Consider the following 16,707-nt stretch of genomic DNA (forward strand, 5'->3'; position numbering starts at 1 on the left):
AATATTTTTTTTAACTTGTCAGCTTGCTTTAGCTTGTCATGAGATCGAGAGGTCAACCTTTAGTGTTTCTGTATGTATCATTTCATAATGCCATGACACATTGGTGGATGCATACATGCTTAAGTGCTGTTTAAGACATTTTTTATTAATAAAACATCTTTCTTGTGCTGACATTTTTAAGAGTGTGTGCATGTTCAAAAACTACGTGCATTTGTAAATTTGTAAACTAATTTTCTGCGCTGCACACTGTGTTTTGTCTTCACGGTCATGTTGGCATGTCATGTGTTTTGATGTCACGATCATTGACGAGGGCGATGGGGACGATGCACTTTTTGACAGACAAAACATTGCTTGCTATTGTTTGGCATTGTTAGCAATCCTTTCAGACTATTTGTAAACTTTGTCATCTCTGTTGTGATTGATATTTTGGCTGGTATGAGTTACTTGAGATTTACTTGAGCCCACATTAAACGTTTACCTTCTCTTTGATGTCTCAGATGACTCTGCTGAAGGAATCCTCGAGCGCAGCATGACCACTGGATGCACTCCCATCCCCAAAATCGCCATTCAGGAGGACAAAGAGGACTTCATTCGAAAGGAGTTAGGTAAGGCCTCAAAAACAAGGGAAGTCTTTTGACTCTCTTCTTTATGATATTCATTTAGTGTCATATTATCTTGATCATGATTAATATGTCGGAGCTGTGGCCTAGTGGTTGGCACATTATGCTTATCTGGGCAACATGAGTTTGAATCTGACTTGGCATTTCCTGATCTTATTCCCCTTGCTTATATTGTCATTAACAGTTATCTCTCAATAAAAATCTCAAAAAGGGCAAAATAATAATGAAAAAAATATAAAGCAATAATATAAATAAAAAAATAGTAATAGCTACAAGCAGCAATTAAGGGGATAAGCACAACAGGGGCAAAATGAAGAGCTAAGCATGGCAGGGAGCATCAGAACAACTGCAGCAATAAGTAATTAAAGACATTTTAAGATGATTTTAGTCAAAATGGCTGAAAATCATAAATACAATCACAGGTAATATGATTGAATGGTTTATCACTTTTGACCAGGTGGTGCTGTGGTCAGTGTAATGTGACAATTACAGTCTAGGAGGAGTTTGAAAAAGTAGGTTATCAAAGAAAATCAAAATGGACAATTATGGCATAATTGGTCGATGATCTCAGCATGATCCAAAGAGTCTATTAAGACCAGTCTAATGACAATAGGCAAAACTAATCAAAAGATATTAGCATTTTTTTAAATTTCAAACTTTTCAAGTATCTTCAGGGCATATCAGTGGAAAATTGGGTATTGTTCGATTCAGTATGCTACTCCGAATCTAAAAACACAAGCCTTGGGATTTTTGGCCAAACTGTTCAGAAGTTATAAGCAAAAATAACCATTTTTCAAATCTCCTGACCATTAGGTGGCACTGTGCCGAAATTGTGCATTTACTCTCAGTTCTTGGCTGTCATAACACAAACCAAGTTTGGTCTGAATATGCTAAAGCATTACAGATATATAGCCTCACTTCTGTTTTGGCGTGATCTTCGTCAAATTTGTGCATTTGAGAACATTTGACTAATCAATTTGAATTCCATGTTTTTGTCATGTTTTTCTGAAGATGATGAAGTTATTAGCATAAATACGAGTGCAACTTTGGACAGTTGGTGGTGGGAGAGGGATTGAGTTGAGAGATTCCACAATTGCTGTTTAATATCCAGGCTGCCTTCCATCTATGTGCCAAATTTCACAGCTTTTTTACAATATGGTTCTGTGGGCTGCCATAGACTTGCGGGGAAGAATAAGAAAACTCTTAATGATTACAGTAGGTGCCTAAGCACCTTTGGTGCTTGGCCCCTAATAATAATAATGTTGTTGTTGTTGTTGTTGTTGTTGTTGCAGTTACTCTCTCTATGTAATATATAATTTTAAGTCATGATATTATTATACTACTGAATGTAATATTTTTAGGATCATCGTTAGTTCGATTTATCCATGACACATTCTTGCTACCAACCTATTTTTGTCCCAAAATTGAAAACAGGTACTTTTGGGGTATTTTACATATGGGTATGTGATGATTCAATACAGCACAGAACCATCATTCATTGTTCCAGCTGAACACTTTTTGAGAAAAAAAGGACCTTCGATATTTATTGTATCTAAAGCAGCAGTTATTTTAAATACTAAACAGTTTAGATCCAAAAACAGATTCTTCACCATGTCCTCCAGAAAATTAGTTAATAAGTTTACAAGGACTTTTTGGGATGTAAAATGATGAATCTCATCAGCTTAATAAGTTGCACAGATGGGAGGCTGGAATTGCTCCTCCAAAATCATTAATTGCAGTTCTTGCACAATACATTTATACATTTAACCAAAAACATGAATGTAATGAACGTAATATAATTCTATATTCTATTTCTTAAATGTCCTTTTTCCTTCCTCCAGCCTTTGACACTCCCAAGCAGACGGCAGTGCAGGATTCCGGCTTTGCCAAGACCTCTCCAAGTGTTTCCCCCCAGCCCAGCAGCACCGCTCCATTATCCAGCACAGATGACAGCCTGCTAGACTTGTGGGACAGTGGCCCGGCACCAGCTACGGTCCCCTCCCAGGCCCCCAGCCACATTATGGACCTGATGGAGGACACCCCGGCGCCTCATCTTGCCAGCTCCTCCCCTGCTCTCCCGCAGCCGCTCCTGAGCTTTGATGAGGTGCTTGACACCCCCTACTGCACCGGCACAGAAGAGTGCACAAGCCTGGTGGATGTGGCCGGACCCCACCAGATGACCCTGAGTTACCAGCAGGCCCTGCAGCATGCTTCCGGCTCTGACAGCCAGGATCTGGATGACGGACAGCTATTGTTGACCAATGGAGATACGCTTCTTAAAGAAGGGACCCAGGTCAGCAGAACTTACTTTTAAAATGAACAATGCAATGTTGCCTTGCCTCTCATTGTCCTGCATGCTTTATTTACTTGTTATTTATTTTGCCACTAGATGGCAGCATATGCTCTCTATTTTTTTGACACATGACAAAAAACTAGCTATATTCAAGATGCATGAAGCTTTATATGTTTACATATATATTTATGTTTATGCAGGCGAGTGAAGGCTACTTCAGCCAGTCACAGGAGGAGGATTTTGCCCAGTCAGATGACTGCACTGCAAAAGTCAACCCAACACCAGTTTTTTATAACAAACCACCAGGTGAGATCACAGCAGGTTGAAGCACATGAAATGATTTAATGAACGCAATTCTTGATGTACTAAAATAACTAACACTTAAATAAAAATGAATAAAAGCTATATAGACATATAAAAAACAATAATAAAATCAATAAACCAAAATGACAAAAAACAACAAAATTACTAAAATTAATTTTTTTTTTTTATGAAAACAGAAAACACAAAAATAAATCTGATTCAAACACAATTCTTGTTCCTGTTTTGATGCATATCATACAAAAACATTAAGTTTGGGTGAGACAAGTGTTCTTTCATTTTTTGAGTAGCTAATAATCTTTAGTTTACAATTTACATTCTATTGATAATCAAAATTATTAATCTGGTGGTAAATTATCATTTTAGACAATTTTATAGGGCAAATGTTAGTGTTATTTGATAGAAATACTACTGTTTTATAGTTTTGTATTAATATTTTTTTTTTTTTTTTTTTTTTTTTTTTTTTTATGTTTTAATTTTAATTTTAGTTTTAGTAATTTATTTGTGTGTTTGTCATTTTTATTTGTTTTTGTCTATATAGTTTTTATTCATTTTTATTTCAGTTTTAGTTTTAGATTTAGTACCTCGCGTAAAACTGAATGAAAATGAAAAAACAACAAAATGACTAAAACCTGAACAAATTCAAATGAAAATGGAAAACAGAAAATAAAAACTAATTCAAACTATTATTGAAAACCATAATAGTATCTCAGTGATACTAAAATGACACTGCTTGACAGCCTCAGAAAAGAGTGGCCGGGATATTCTTCAAAAATTCACCACAAAAGAAAAAAAATCATACGTTTTTTGAAATAGCAGAAGGGTGAATAATGACAAAAAATTTCGCCTGCTTAAGCTTTTCTTTTCTTGCAGGTATATGTCCTCAATCTTAAACAAAAAAACATAAACAAGAAGAACAAAGAAAATAATTTCTTCTTGTTACATCACTCCCTTGCCTCAGAAAAGATCCTAATATAACATGTTTGTCTTATTGTCTGCCACAGAAATCGACATTACGTGCTGGGATACAGACCCTGTGATGGAAGATGATGATGAATAGGAGCAACTGAGGGAAAAACAGGCGACACCTCTATGAAAACTTATTTTGCAACAGTTACAGAAGTCTTGCATTAAAATGTTTTAGATAAAAAAAACAACAACAAAAACAATGTTAGCCACAGAAGAAAAGGACTCGGGTTATTGTTAAAGATGCCAGTGGGTATGAGCGCTCTTGGTTCGTGTATGTGTGCATGAGTGCGTTTATTATTTATTTTGATCTTTTTTTTTTTTCTATGCAGAGTATAGCACAGTGTGTCTCTAGCGCCCTCACCTGTGTTGTATCGATCCCTGTGCCTAACAGGTGTGTGTAGTAGCAGATTAGACCGTTCTGTTTCTCCTTTATCAACACTGAGCTTAGATCTGCTCAATGGTTCAAGTTCCCTACAATCTTAGTTGCTTAGTTGAATCAGATGTGTTTGAGTGTTATGCCCACAGGGGCGTTTGCTTTGATGACTCAATCGGTCAGGGACGGTCGAACCCTCACCTTCATAGAAGCAAAGGCATGTCAGAACTTGATTTTAGCTCCAGTTGAGTCATTCGTATTTAGCAAACGGAAAATAAACGGGGTTTATATGTGATTACGAAACAATTTTGTGTTGTGCCAATTATTTTGAGTATGACGTGTCGGTGTAACGGCCTTTTAGGACTTTAGCGCCAGGTGGCATATGTATATTTCGACTACATATGAGACAGTGTATATAAACAATGGATGAAACTGACATTTTTGTTGTAAAAACTCCAATAGAGCTTTGATTCGTTGAGAAAATTAGGTAATGATAGTTGTAGTGGACTCCATTGGGAATTGTTTTAGTTATATATTCGTTAGTGAGTGTGTGTATTATTATTGGAAAGGCTCAGGCCTGAAACATACTCTACGTAAGTATGCAAATGGTGACACAAATACAAGTGTGTAGTCCCGCTGTACATATTAGCATGCAACCTTACTGTGGTGTTCAAAGACCAATAGTTAAAAATGAAAATTTTGTCATTCTGTTTTTCGCAGAATATGAGTCATGTAGTTTTTGGAATGATATGAGGGTGAATAAATGACAACAGAATTTTCATTTTTGGGTTAAGTAACCCTTTAAGAAGACAAAATCATTTCCTTCAAATCGCTGTTATTCAAGTATCTCACTATAAACATGTAGGCAGTTATCTAACTTGCTACCAAGATTCAAACTGTCACTCCACTATGACAGTAGTCAGTGGTTGTTGTTTTTTTCTTACAAAAGTTGGTTAATGCTAATGCTAGCTATAGCACCCCATGTGGCAGTGCTGAGAATGCAGTGCTTAGCGTTTTGTTATGAACTGCATTCTTTTAACACATTCTAGCAAACTGCGATGAGTGAAATCAAAGCATTTGCGTTCATGTACTTGCGTAGAGTATGGTTTCGACCTTAATTTTTTTGTGGATGTGATTTTGAACTTTTTAAATGAGTTTTATACTCCCAAGGGAAGGAAATTATTTCTAATTGCAGATTTCAAGCCACGTCAGTAACCCCTATTATTGAAATATAATATTATTATGACCCTTATAATCTTTTTTTTTAAGTTGTTGCTAGTTAAAAAAATGCTTAACCCAAGACTTTCTTCGGAGTAATGTGACCTTAGCACGTCCAGCAACTCGTAAAGACCTAAAATTGTTACAAATCTTTAAATGAAATTTGGATTTGTAACTGACTTTTAGACAAAGAGAAATGCAGGGACACATCGCCTTGCTCAAGGGCAGAATGGTGAGAGATTATCTCACTTAATCAACACTGACTCAACCTGTAATCTTTGTTGTTCTGCAACTGCTAAATTATCACCACCCACTGTCCCAGCCTTGACTGACCACTGTCTTCCTCATACTTCTAGTCATATTGTAAAACGCCTTCATAACATCTTGGTTTTACAATGGATTTTTTGAGTGGAAAAGCAAGCAATAAGACTAAACCAATTAGTATTGTTCTGTAAATAGCTCAAATTTTGTGCTCATGTAAAATGTACTACAATCACTAACATGTATTGATTCACCTCCAATGAAAAACAGGGGTTGGCGTACGTTTGGATTGGGTTTTTTTTATGTTTCTTCGGTGAGAGAGAAAAAAGGTTGCTCAGTATGAAACCTAATAGGAAGTAACCCGCATCTTTAACAGTAACTTAGCCCCTTTTGAAATGACTTCCATGTATTCGCGTTCACCCTCCTACCTCCTTAGTAGTGATTATTATTCTCTTTCTCCCTCAAACTACTAGGAGACTACTACTACTACCACTACTATTACTATTACTGCTACTGTTCTACTACAGTCATTTCTTCTTTGCCCCTGAAGCAAGGCTTAGCGACTCCTGAAAGTTCTTTTTTAATAATTTTTTTTTCTATCTCTTCCTTTTCCATCCGCTTCTCACATGCTGTTTTTGAAACAAGCACAAGATCTTTAGTGACATGCTATGTGCTTATGTATGTTAATAAAATACTTTAAAATCCTTCAGAAAACGTGTTTACTTTTACGTTTTTCTACCTGCGACAAAACGGACACACAGAAATGCTGAAACACTGTCTTAACTTTAGACTTTGTACCTCAGTTTTATTGATCAGATATCAGGCATTCACTGGCCCTGTTTGTGTGTATATTGTGTATATCTTTAGAAAACAAAAAATCCTCATATGAGCATGAAAATATATAGCAGCGATGAATTAGTACACATACACAAGCACACACTTTGCATGCTACATGAACACTGCATGAAACACTTTCACAGTTTGCTGTTCACAGAGAAACAAAATGTGCTTTGGAGAATTTGGAGTGTAAATTTGGTGTCAAATGGGAATAAAATTTTGTACCAGATCAAAAGAAATTTATGCACAAAACCCCTTTGGATTGATAGATCACAAACGGGGTACATTTGGTACATAATATGTCTCGTATATGCTAATTTGCAAACCACAATCCACTTATCATATTGGATGTGAGAAGGCTGTGTACCAGAGCAGTGACGGTACTGCTCACTTCATCTGTGCAAACAGATTCACACAGCTCTTCTATGGTCGCTTAGCAACACATTGCTGGCAGGAGAAAAGACAGTTTACATCTCTGTCTTTAGCTTCTGTTGTGATATAACTGAAAATATAAAAACAGAGAGTAAAAGCAGATACAATCATTTTAAACAACTATACTCTCCCAAAACAATCAATCCGTTCCTATTGATAAATTTTACAGTGTAAGTATTTTGGGGCTGTGTTTTTGAAATGACAGTTAGGTGCAGTAAATTTAATTGATTGTCTCAACAATTCTATATTTTGGTCTGTGCAAAAAAATGATTATTTCACATGAATTGATCAATATTTGGCCATTTAAGGTTAGTTCTTTAGGTTTTTTTTACAGGGCATTATTTTTATTTCAAATAGAGAGTATGTTGTACTTTGGCCTTGAAATGGTACTCAAGGCAATCTTTCCTTATCAACTTTTTCAGAATTAATTTTTCCAACCTTTATTCTGTCATTTATGTGATAAGAAGCACTTGTTTCAATTTCCAACATTCGACATGGACACACTATTTCAACTTTGTAGGGATGAAATTTGAAAAATAATCAATATATTCGTCATATAATTTCATTATGTAATTTAGTCCGCACAGGTTATAATGAAGCAGGGAACATATACTTGGGTTGTGGGAAGTATGATTCCTTTATGCTTTTGTTATTTTTGGACGGTCTAGTAATGGCTGTGCAATTCAAAATAATGAACCAAAGACATCACTATGATGTAGTAAAAGCATTGTGCTGAATGTGTGCCCACATACACCGCTAACTGCTTGTTCACATTTCCAAAATGGAGCTTATTTTAATCAAATACCATTTGAAAGCATCCAGCGCATGCATGAAAGCGGAGTTATATGCCGGGAAGCTGACAAAGACAGCCATTGGATGGATTGAGGTAGAATCGTTTAAGGGCATGGAGACACAAAATAGAAATGATGGCAATAAAAGGAAAAAAATGAAATCGAGCATGTAGCAATCACTACATTGATGACAAAAAACAGCGTAGCAAAAGGAATTCAGTTGGTCTCACTTGAAGAAGCACCAGTATATAAATGAGTTTTGTTAAATAAATGCCAAAAATCCCACATGGCTGCAACAGCAGGGAGTAACGTGGGCAACATGGTGATGCATGAAAATGTTGACAAATCCAATTCACAGGTCATTACAAACAAGGTCCTATCATCAATCTGATGAGCACTTCAGGATGATGTATTTCATATAAAAAAAATCATTTTTCATAGAGATCCAGAATCTGTAAAAAATAGAATAGTGCTATTGACATGAAATAAAAGGCAGTTCCTCAATGTACCCGCATGGTCTAATGCATTAAGCTGGGAGAGACAACTTCCAATGGACACTACAGACGTTTCAAAAATCACAATTCTTCAGCCAACTTCCTTTTCAGGATTTGTGATTACTTTGAATATTTTCCACCCTCAAAGTTCAGACTCCTTCCTGAAAAAGAACTGGCAAAAAATCCAGAAAGAGATGCCAGGTATTGTCTCCCAGTTTATGAAACAACATTTTTGTGCAGCTGAGCAGCATTGTGTAGCTACAGTACGAACCACCCACTGTCATTTCACCATGTCGCACCCTGTTTCACAAAGACGGTTTGAAATGTCATTTGTATTATATCAGTGAGCCGCAGATGAGAAAGGAAGAAGAGAGGATGTGAGGGGCGAGGTGTTGGTGGGCTGCAGACAGCTCCCGGGAGCCATGGCAACAGCATCCACATAATAGCTGCTGCTCTGCATCAGGCAGAGATGCCACGGAGAGCAAGGAGGAGGACGAGAGAGAAAAGCGAGTATGATGGATCTGCAAATGAACCCCTGAACAAAGCTGAATCATCCTGAACCGATTCTGCCCCCAAAATGCAGCATTCGAAATGCCTCTGGCAGACTCTCCAGATCACATATGACTCAGCATTGTGAGTGTTCATCTCAGAAAGTGGTCTGTAGGTCTGTTTTTGTGGACTCATACTGCTGTACTTCGACCCAAAAGGGGAAAGGCTGTGGGCAAACCATAGTGTTGATCCAGACTGCGGAGTCCTCGCAAGCCCATGTCTGTGTGAGTCCGGCCCTCACGAGGCATGGTGGCGATGGCAGAGGCCTGAGGCTCAACCGGCAGGTTGTTGTGGTTAAGGTCCATGGTGGACAGGAGGTGCCCCAGTGAATCCCAGCGTCTGGCCGAAGGTAGGCGTATTAGGGAGGAGTAGTCACGTTCGGGAAACAAGGTCACAGGGGCCATCTTGCTGGTCTCAGACTCCTGATGCTCCCTAGAGGACCTGGATGCAGGTTTGGTGTAAGGTCCTCCTCTGGGGTCCGCCAGAACCTCACTGTAAGGGGGCGGTGGGTCCTCCATCAATACGGCCTCTTCGTAGCAAGGAGGTTTTCCAAAGACATCTGTGTCTGCTGAGAAAAAACAAACAATTCACCAAAGAACAAGAAGTACAACAGATACTCAAAGCTGCACCAATCATGCAAAGTTTTAGTGGCAAAATCCTTCTCATTAACATTATAAAAACTCTTGCCTCGTGGCCCCAAGATATTGTAGCCCTTACTTTTTCCTAGTCAGACCAGACATCATTAAACATATGCAATCACACAACATATCAGATAAAAAAAAAACTGCATTAATTTATCAGAGGACGTTAGACAACATAAATGAGGACCCTGTATATTTTATCAGGGGAGGGTAGAAGAACTAAAGCTTTTATCATTTCCTCCAAGGTCACTTCTCACTCCTAGATGAAAGCTAGAATAGATTTTCTCCTGTGGAGGGAAGTGATAAACCAGCATATTGAGGTCAGAGATAAGAACGTGTTTGGCTGTGACTAGGCAGTGCTAGCCCCCCCTCATCTGTGCTTTTGCCAGAATGGAAGATGAAAGCCAACCACAAAAAAAATCCTTTGAGTCCTAGAGGCTAGCAGTGCCATGTGGAAGCACTTAGCTTATACTGTAAGCTCTTAATTATCATGTGCATCATAGGATTGCAGCAAATGGAGGCGGTGCTTCTTAAACTCTCACTGCAAACCCAACTTGCTGAGAAAACCAAATTTTGACATTTTCTGAAGATAATGTGAATGGTGCTTGCCCATGCAAATGCCACAATGCACAATAAGGTTCTGAGTGGTTTTTAGCAGGTGGCTAAACCATTTTGGGTGGTTGCGATAGGGTGTTTTGGGAAGATAGCACATTGCTATGCTGTTAGTAGGTAATTTTTGGTGATTTCTAGGGTATTGCTAAAGGGTGTCCTGGGTTGTCAAAATAACCTAAAAGGTGGAATACATTTTTGTCCAGACTTAGAGTTTGGACGCATGGATGCTAGCTGCCATAAGTCAAAGTCAGTCTGCAGATTTTGGTCAATCAGAGTTGACAGAACAGTTTGATATTTTGAGCTGATTTTAGAACACATTGTTTTCATTTGTCATGTGTCTCCTAGACATCTGTGTCTGCTGAGAAAAAACAAACAATTCACCAAAGAACAAGAAGTACAACAGATACTCAAAGCTGCACCAATCATGCAAAGTTTTAGTGGCAAAATCCTTCTCATTAACATTATAAAAACTCTTGCCTCGTGGCCCCAAGATATTGTAGCCCTTACTTTTTCCTAGTCAGACCAGACATCATTAAACATATGCAATCACACAACATATCAGATAAAAAAAAAACTGCATTAATTTATCAGAGGACGTTAGACAACATAAATGAGGACCCTGTATATTTTATCAGGGGAGGGTAGAAGAACTAAAGCTTTTATCATTTCCTCCAAGGTCACTTCTCACTCCTAGATGAAAGCTAGAATAGATTTTCTCCTGTGGAGGGAAGTGATAAACCAGCATATTGAGGTCAGAGATAAGAACGTGTTTGGCTGTGACTAGGCAGTGCTAGCCCCCCCTCATCTGTGCTTTTGCCAGAATGGAAGATGAAAGCCAACCACAAAAAAAATCCTTTGAGTCCTAGAGGCTAGCAGTGCCATGTGGAAGCACTTAGCTTATACTGTAAGCTCTTAATTATCATGTGCATCATAGGATTGCAGCAAATGGAGGCGGTGCTTCTTAAACTCTCACTGCAAACCCAACTTGCTGAGAAAACCAAATTTTGACATTTTCTGAAGATAATGTGAATGGTGCTTGCCCATGCAAATGCCACAATGCACAATAAGGTTCTGAGTGGTTTTTAGCAGGTGGCTAAACCATTTTGGGTGGTTGCGATAGGGTGTTTTGGGAAGATAGCACATTGCTATGCTGTTAGTAGGTAATTTTTGGTGATTTCTAGGGTATTGCTAAAGGGTGTCCTGGGTTGTCAAAATAACCTAAAAGGTGGAATACATTTTTGTCCAGACTTAGAGTTTGGACGCATGGATGCTAGCTGCCATAAGTCAAAGTCAGTCTGCAGATTTTGGTCAATCAGAGTTGACAGAACAGTTTGATATTTTGAGCTGATTTTAGAACACATTGTTTTCATTTGTCATGTGTCTCCTTGCAACAAGGCACATTTCTACCAGAAAGACTCGGGAGGTGATAAGATGTGAAATAATTTATTTTACAAAACCATGACATAAAAAACTGAATTCTTTGGCGTAGGCCCCATCCGTAGCTTGAATCTGTAGGGCGGAGCCTACCCCCCTGCATGGACAGGGCCAACCTGGTGGTGATGGGGAGGATGGAGGGGAACGTCAATGTCAGTTTCCATTTCCATGCGAGTTATGTTCAGAACGACTTGAAAGTCTGGTAGTGTGTGATCCTCAGTTCTTTAGTGTATGATGCCATGTTGTATTTATTTATTTTTGTAGCCATTTGCTGCAATCCTTGCTGCAATCCATTTGCTGCAATCCTATGATGCACATGATAATTAAGAAGAGCCTATAAGCTAAGTCAGCAAGGGTTTGATGCCTAGTGTTCTAGAATATGTTCAGATTTTAAAAGTCGTGTAGTGCATTCTAGCATTTTTAGTCTTAATCATATTTTGATTCCTTGATATGGCCATCCATACATTCTTCAAACAGCTTGTAGGGTCAGGGGTAGATATGGCCAGGCCGGGCGAAAAGTCTGAGCCACGCAATTTGAAATAACATTCATGTCCATAGCACAAAGAGTGCAAACAATTCATATGATAGGTCAGATCCAGAAGCCATACAATGTTCAGACCTGCTTACACCATCAACTAAAACTGCATTTGTATTTAATTCTCAAGGACATTGTTACAGCATACAGTTCTTTCCACAGACAGTCCCGATGGTGATTTGGTATTTATTCATATACATCTCATTAAATACATTCTTTGGGGAAAATTTACTTATGATAGATGGTGATTTGAGAGTATAATATTATACCTAATATTAAAATAGTATATTAAAATTTACTGCAGATTATTTAGACCTTTGGATTATATCAAAGAGCATTTTCTCATATGCTGCCCAAGGCGTCACAGGGGACATAATGAGCCTGTTGTTGTAAAGTGATACAAAGTCTCTTTAAAAAGTACAATTCTTTCTGACTCTTACTCTTTTGTGAGCTGACTTATTACTCAGACCTTGTTTTAATAGTGGTCATCCATCCTGTGTGTTTGGCACAGGTTTAAAGGCACATTCTTCACCCATGGCCAGGGATCCACCAACTCTGGCAGTCTGCCTGTCTGCCAAAACACATGATTAGCCCGGCTCTAAATGCTGCTAGTTCAATGCTGTACTCATCTGCCTACACAACACCCACACAAGGCTCACTGTTACCATGTCATACATGAAAGAATGCAGCTTGGACTGCCCTCAGTGTGTGAGGTGTTCTGAGTGGTACAACTCAAGATGGATGATTGTTGTTGCTTGAAACACAACATGTTTGTTTTGATGAGTTTAAAAAGCCTTTAGGTTTGAGGGTGATTACGTTGAAGGGCATTATGTGAATGCTTCAAGATCTAGCTTATATAGCATTATCATTAAAGTGGAAGTCTGTAGTAATTTTAATCAGGTTACTGTATGTCTGATTAGGAAGAGACATAGAGCATTAATAACAGGCTGAAGGACTGTGCCGAGTCAAATTTGTGCAAATCAATGTGATTACAAATTTATTTTCACAGATTCATATTTAAGAGACGTTATGCATTAGAAGGAAAGGGTGTAAGAACTATATATAAAAATTGGCCAAGGACAAGTCCCAGTGAAACGGTATTTACAACTAACCGGGAAGTTGTCATACCAAAGGTCTAGTCCTTTATTTGAGTTTTATATACCAATATTCTGCTACAAGTTTATTTTGTTAATAGACTTAATAGGTCGAAAAGCCATCAATCTCAGATATTGATTTCATGGAATCTTTAGGGCATGGTTCATTGAACATTTTCTGAACCATATCTTCTGAAAATGTGGTTGGACAAATGTACAAACGTCTTAATTATAATAGTCCCCACATCTCTAATTGCAGACAAAAATGCACTGGATAATCGAGCTTGTTTAAACATCCTACCTTCAGGGACAGTCCAGTTTGCTTGAGGGAGAGTGTGTGTTACAGGCAGATGTGGAGACATCATTTGAATCGGTGGGCAGAACTGAGGGGGCTCCCTGGGAGGATATCCCCCACCAGTGCACTCCAGAGGCTCCATCTCCAGTGCTCGCAGGCACTGTTCCCTCAGCCTCTCTTCACGCCGGCGCTTCAGCTTGCGCTGGGCAAAGCCGCAAAAGCAGCAAAGCATGACAATGAGAGCCCAGATCAGCCAGAAGCCGGCAAAGCACGCCAAAAACGTATAGGTGCCCTGTGACATCACCATGATTATGACGTTGATAAGGTTTGGGCCCTCCAGGATCAAGTGGGAAGATTTAAAGTCTTGAGTGGACCTGCTAATTATGTCATTGAGTTCACTCACCAAGTCTCATAGCTACCATATTTCTACAAGTCCTGAAGTTTAAAACCATTAAGAGTCTATCCAAGCATTTGCTGAGCTCATTTTCTCGAAGTTAACCAACTGAAAGGTTTCCCACAGACCGGAGGTCAGATTTCACTTGAAGCGTGTTCCATGAAAACGCAAGATGTCCCATATAATGCAAAAGTGAAACTGAAGAGGCACTTTCTGAAGGTCTGCCAGAGCCTCTTTTACAAGAAGACATGAATATCTGCAGATGCTGTGAATATCTCCTGACAGCAGGTGCAATGAGGGAATGCTAAAGTCTCACAGTGCCTGGGTCTCCTCCTGTGTTGTGATCCTCCGCTGAGCAGATCAGGGCTCTTCAGATCTCCAGAGGACATCAGCATTCACGCTGCTCAACAAAGGGAGAGAACATAGAAGGGGGCAACCATCATAAGTTATGAACTTGTCATATTTTCAAAACACAGACCTTTAATATTTCACACACAATGACCCATTTCATAATTAACCTCAGCTGTTCAAGCACAACTCGCACAACGACTTTAGGGGGTAAGTATCAATTTCTTACATTGACAGAGTGGGTGTACACATAGTTTTCCAGAAAGAATGTGAGGATATTGTGTCAACTGCATGAATTTTCATTTGCTAATGTAGTTTGGGACTGCTTGAACATTAATGATGGCTTTCAACATGGCACCTCTTCGTCTGTTAATGATAGCTCTCGACAACCAACAAACAAATATGCCATTTTTTCAATAAGATTAGGACAACTCATATAACCAGCTCTGATCCTGTCAAATGATCTATAAAGCTTTTTTGATCTTGGTGACCTTGAGGAAATAGATTAAATCTTCGTCCTGCTTCATTATCACTCATGGGATTTTCTTTTTGGTGTTCCCACTGCATGTGGTCATCCATATCCGATTGCTTCTACACACTGCCTTAAATATGGATTCAGTTATATCACCTTTGGAGGACATAACCTATAGATTAACTGAAGGAACTCCCAGAGCTGCTTTACACAGGAGACAAGTGCTGGTCAATAAATAATGGTTGATTCTTAAAATTTTACCTATGGTCCCTCTGTTTCCATAATTAAGTGGTTATATTCTTGAGTGTAAGTTTTGTTTAACATAACTACCTACCTTGATAGTCATTTGGTTTAGAGGAATGGTCAGAGAACTCTATTAAACACTGGCATTTGAATGAGGAGGAGGCTGTCATCACCTCTTACTTAACTAAAGAAGAAATATGACTTTGCCTAACCTCAGTAATGTCCACCATTATCACAATGTCTTTGATATAAACGCATAATGCATTGCATAATACTGTATGCTTCTTTTTAAATAAATAGAACCTTCAATATTTAATTATAAATATATAACGTTTTATAATATAACCAAAAACATTTCACAAAAAAAAAAAAAGGACAGGGCTGAAAATGTATTTAAACTACAGCACTGAAACTGCGTTTTTAATATTTTGGAAGCTTATATCTCCAATCATCACAATAAATTAACATATCCATAAATAAACAATCCAGATGCCCGTCGTTTAATATAGCTGTAACGATGTGCAATATCTCAGGTCGGTGATTTTTGTGGAAGAATGTGCACAATTGGTAATGATAGATAAACACCATGTTACATATATTACAAAAGTTTAAAAAAATAAATAAAAAAAAAACATTCAAGGACATGAAAATGTTGACTTACAAACGTCTGTATCACCAGAGAGCTGCCATTAGGCGTATACTACATTCGCTTTTTCATAATACTTTTAACCACCTATAATATAGCTTATGTTGGTAATTTTTAAATAGAAACAAATACATGTTGCTGAGCGTACTTACATGATAAGCGTCTTCCAGTCACGAGGAGTTCGTTTTCAGACGCGTGACACCATTTCAATGGACAGGACGTAACTCGATCCAAATAAAGTCGAGGTAGTTGTCAGTGACAGTGCATGTTAACAGTCTTGTTCGCAGAGGAGTGTGTTCTTTAGTGTCTTCACTAATGTTTACCAGGATAAACAGAAAGTGTTTCGCGTCATTCCTTGTGGTCCTGATGCGCGCGGCGGTTAATGGACACCTGTAATTGACGCGCGCGCGTCATGAAACATCCACATTGGCAGCGCGATCATGTTCTGCTGCTCTCACGAGGATTCTGTGTATCAAACTGAGAATAACGGTTCTCCAAACAAACTGACATGATCGCTCCTCCTTTTTAACTGTTTGCAGAACAAAGCGATTGAAATGGCACGATTTTGTCTGAATAGGCTTGTTTGTCGTGTCTATTTAATGAGATCAGTAATCTCTTCGGTTGTTGTTGACATGCCTATTAAAGGTGTACTCAATTATTTGAACACTTTTTTCTTTTTTCTTTCTTTCTTTTCAAAAATAAAATAAAAAATGGACCTTGGCTTTGACCTTTAAAATACATTAATACAAATCAATACAAATACATTCACTTAAGATGAAGACTATGTCCAGACATATGTTACATGTATGAACATGCTCAAGAACATTTTGCATAG

The 16,707-nt window shown here is 38.3% G+C and overlaps 2 protein-coding genes across 9 annotated transcripts in view; one reads left to right on the top strand and one right to left on the bottom strand.

Annotated features, from left to right (window-relative positions):
- LOC107697373 (drebrin-like) overlaps positions 1-6,764 on the top strand; it is a 78,075-nt gene extending 71,311 nt beyond the window's left edge. For 5 of the 7 annotated variants that reach the window (XM_016498147.1, XM_016498146.1, XM_016498143.1 and 2 more), the window contains 4 exons: positions 498-605; positions 2,462-2,913; positions 3,114-3,219; positions 4,239-6,764. In XM_016498147.1, coding sequence (XP_016353633.1) covers positions 498-605; positions 2,462-2,913; positions 3,114-3,219; positions 4,239-4,294 — 722 coding nt within the window. In that variant the 3' untranslated portion in view covers positions 4,295-6,764. The remainder of the gene's footprint in view (positions 1-497; positions 606-2,461; positions 2,914-3,113; positions 3,220-4,238) is intronic. The other 2 variants (XM_016498145.1, XM_016498150.1) reach the window with 1 other exon arrangement.
- Positions 6,765-9,222: 2,458 nt separating this feature from the next.
- On the bottom strand, positions 9,223-16,348 carry LOC107697340 (proline-rich protein 7-like). Of its 2 annotated transcripts, none has more exons than XM_016498081.1 (3): positions 16,025-16,348; positions 13,776-14,563; positions 9,223-9,723 (listed from the first exon to the last, which is right to left on the bottom strand). In XM_016498081.1, the coding sequence occupies exons 2-3, from the start codon at positions 14,074-14,076 to the stop codon at positions 9,290-9,292; spliced, it is 735 nt and encodes a 244-aa protein (XP_016353567.1). In that variant the 5' UTR covers positions 14,077-14,563; positions 16,025-16,348; the 3' UTR covers positions 9,223-9,289. The 2 variants fall into 2 exon arrangements, with proteins under 2 accessions (XP_016353567.1, XP_016353566.1); XM_016498080.1 differs by having other exon boundaries at positions 9,223-9,726.
- Between the last annotated feature and the right edge of the window lie 359 nt (positions 16,349-16,707).

Source organism: Sinocyclocheilus anshuiensis, unplaced genomic scaffold (assembly GCF_001515605.1).
Source record: "Sinocyclocheilus anshuiensis isolate Anshui unplaced genomic scaffold, SAMN03320099.WGS_v1.1 scaffold1095, whole genome shotgun sequence".
Taxonomy (NCBI): Eukaryota; Metazoa; Chordata; class Actinopteri; order Cypriniformes; family Cyprinidae; genus Sinocyclocheilus; species Sinocyclocheilus anshuiensis.

What these genes read in the sequence shown, in the direction of transcription:
- LOC107697340 (XM_016498080.1), bottom strand. Translation starts at nt 14,076, where the DNA reads ATGGTGATGTCACAGGGCACCTATACGTTTTTGGCGTGCTTTGCCGGC. An exon ending in AAACTGGACTGTCCCTGAAG is followed by an intron (nt 9,727 to 13,775) that starts GTAGGATGTTTA and finishes GTTTTTTCTCAG; the next exon opens with CAGACACAGATGTCTTTGGA.